The sequence below is a fragment of the Lagopus leucura genome, unplaced genomic scaffold (assembly GCF_019238085.1).
Source record: "Lagopus leucura isolate 7727_CA_CO unplaced genomic scaffold, USGS_WTPT01 33972-0_obj-0_obj, whole genome shotgun sequence".
Taxonomy (NCBI): domain Eukaryota; kingdom Metazoa; phylum Chordata; class Aves; order Galliformes; family Phasianidae; genus Lagopus; species Lagopus leucura.
In genome coordinates this window covers 1,244-2,587 of record NW_024968646.1, presented here as the reverse complement: position 1 = coordinate 2,587, position 1,344 = coordinate 1,244, and the positions used below count along the sequence as shown (strand labels likewise).

Genomic DNA, 1,344 nt, shown 5'->3' with positions numbered 1-1,344 from the left:
CATTTTATATCTATTTATATATATATCTCAACTTCCTCCCCCCGACTACGAATATCGCGATTTTCAGAGCGGTTTCGCGATTTTCAGAGCCGTTTCGCCATTTTCAGCTCGATTTTGACACCGCCGCGACCCAACCACCCCGCGGACCTCATTTACACCCTTTTTTTGTGTGTGTGCGTGTGTATTTTTTCGAGGGTTTTACTTTTTCTCCCTCTTTTTCAACACGATTCCGAGCAAACCTCAAGGCGATTCCCACCCTTTCCTTTCCCCCCAACAGAGCGCACAGGTTTCGGACACTTATTAACAACCTAAAGAGCGAAACACTACATTTCTGCGTGAAGCTAAGAGCGGCTTTTTGCATCGCTAATAAGAGGCTCTCCTTTGTCTGACGGGTCGGAGAGGGTACGGACCTGCGGCCATGCAGCATCCCCCCCCCCCCCCCCCCCATATTCCCCCCCCCCCACGGCAGCTTACAGAGCGGGACCCCCACCTCCAGCCAAAGCCCTAAAGAGCCTCTTTGCTTTTCAACTTGGAATCTTTCTTCCACTTCATCCTCCGGTTCTGAAACCAGATTTTGATCTGTCTCTCGTTCAAGCACAGGTTGTTGGCGATCTCAATGCGCCTCCGCCGGGTGAGGTATCTGTTAAAATGGAATTCTTTCTCCAGTTCCAGAGTTTGGTAGCGGGTGTAGCTGGTCCGGGAGCGTTTGCCATCCGTTTCTAGAAAAACGCAAAACGCCACGTGAAAAAAAAAAAAAAAAAAAAAAAAAAAAAAAAGAAACCCAAATTGGTTCTGGAGAGATTTTTATTGGAAATAGATTTTTTTTTTTACGATTTTTTTTTACTGCTAAAACGGAGGGTACAAACACCAGGACAGCAGAGAAGTTTGCTGGGGCGCCGGGGTTTGGCACAGTGGGAGAGCAGGAGCCTGAAATCCTTCATTCCCTACACCTCCAGCTCCAAGTGTTCCCTTCTCTCCCTTCCTTTCCTTCTTCTTTCTTTCCTTCCTTCCTTCCTTCTTTCCTTCCTTCCTTCCTTCCTTCCCTCCCCTCCTTCTTTTTCTTCCTTTCCTCCTTCTTTCCTTCCTTCCTTTCCTCCTTCTTTCCTTCCTTTCCTTCCCTCCTTCTTTCCTTCCTTCCTTTCCTTCCCTCCTTCTTTTCCTTCCTTCCTTGCCCCCTTCTTTCTTTTCCTCCCTCCCTCCTTCTTTCTTTCCTTCTTTCCCTCCCTTCTTCCTCCTTTCCTTCCTTTCCTCCTTCTTTCTTTCCTTCCTTTCCTCCTTCTTTCTTTCCTTCCCTCTTTCTTTCCCTCCTTCTTTCCTTCCCTCTTTCTTTCCCTCCTTCTTTCC

General features: G+C 47.6%; 1 protein-coding gene across 1 annotated transcript in view; it reads right to left on the bottom strand.

The window, feature by feature from the left end:
* Window positions 1-471: 471 nt before the first annotated feature.
* The window catches only part of HOXC5 (homeobox C5), a 2,076-nt gene continuing 1,203 nt past the window's right edge, over window positions 472-1,344 (bottom strand). Inside the window, exon 2 of the mRNA XM_042894634.1 lies at window positions 472-719. Within this exon, the coding sequence (XP_042750568.1) occupies window positions 505-719 (215 nt within the window). The 3' untranslated portion in view covers window positions 472-504. The remainder of the gene's footprint in view (window positions 720-1,344) is intronic.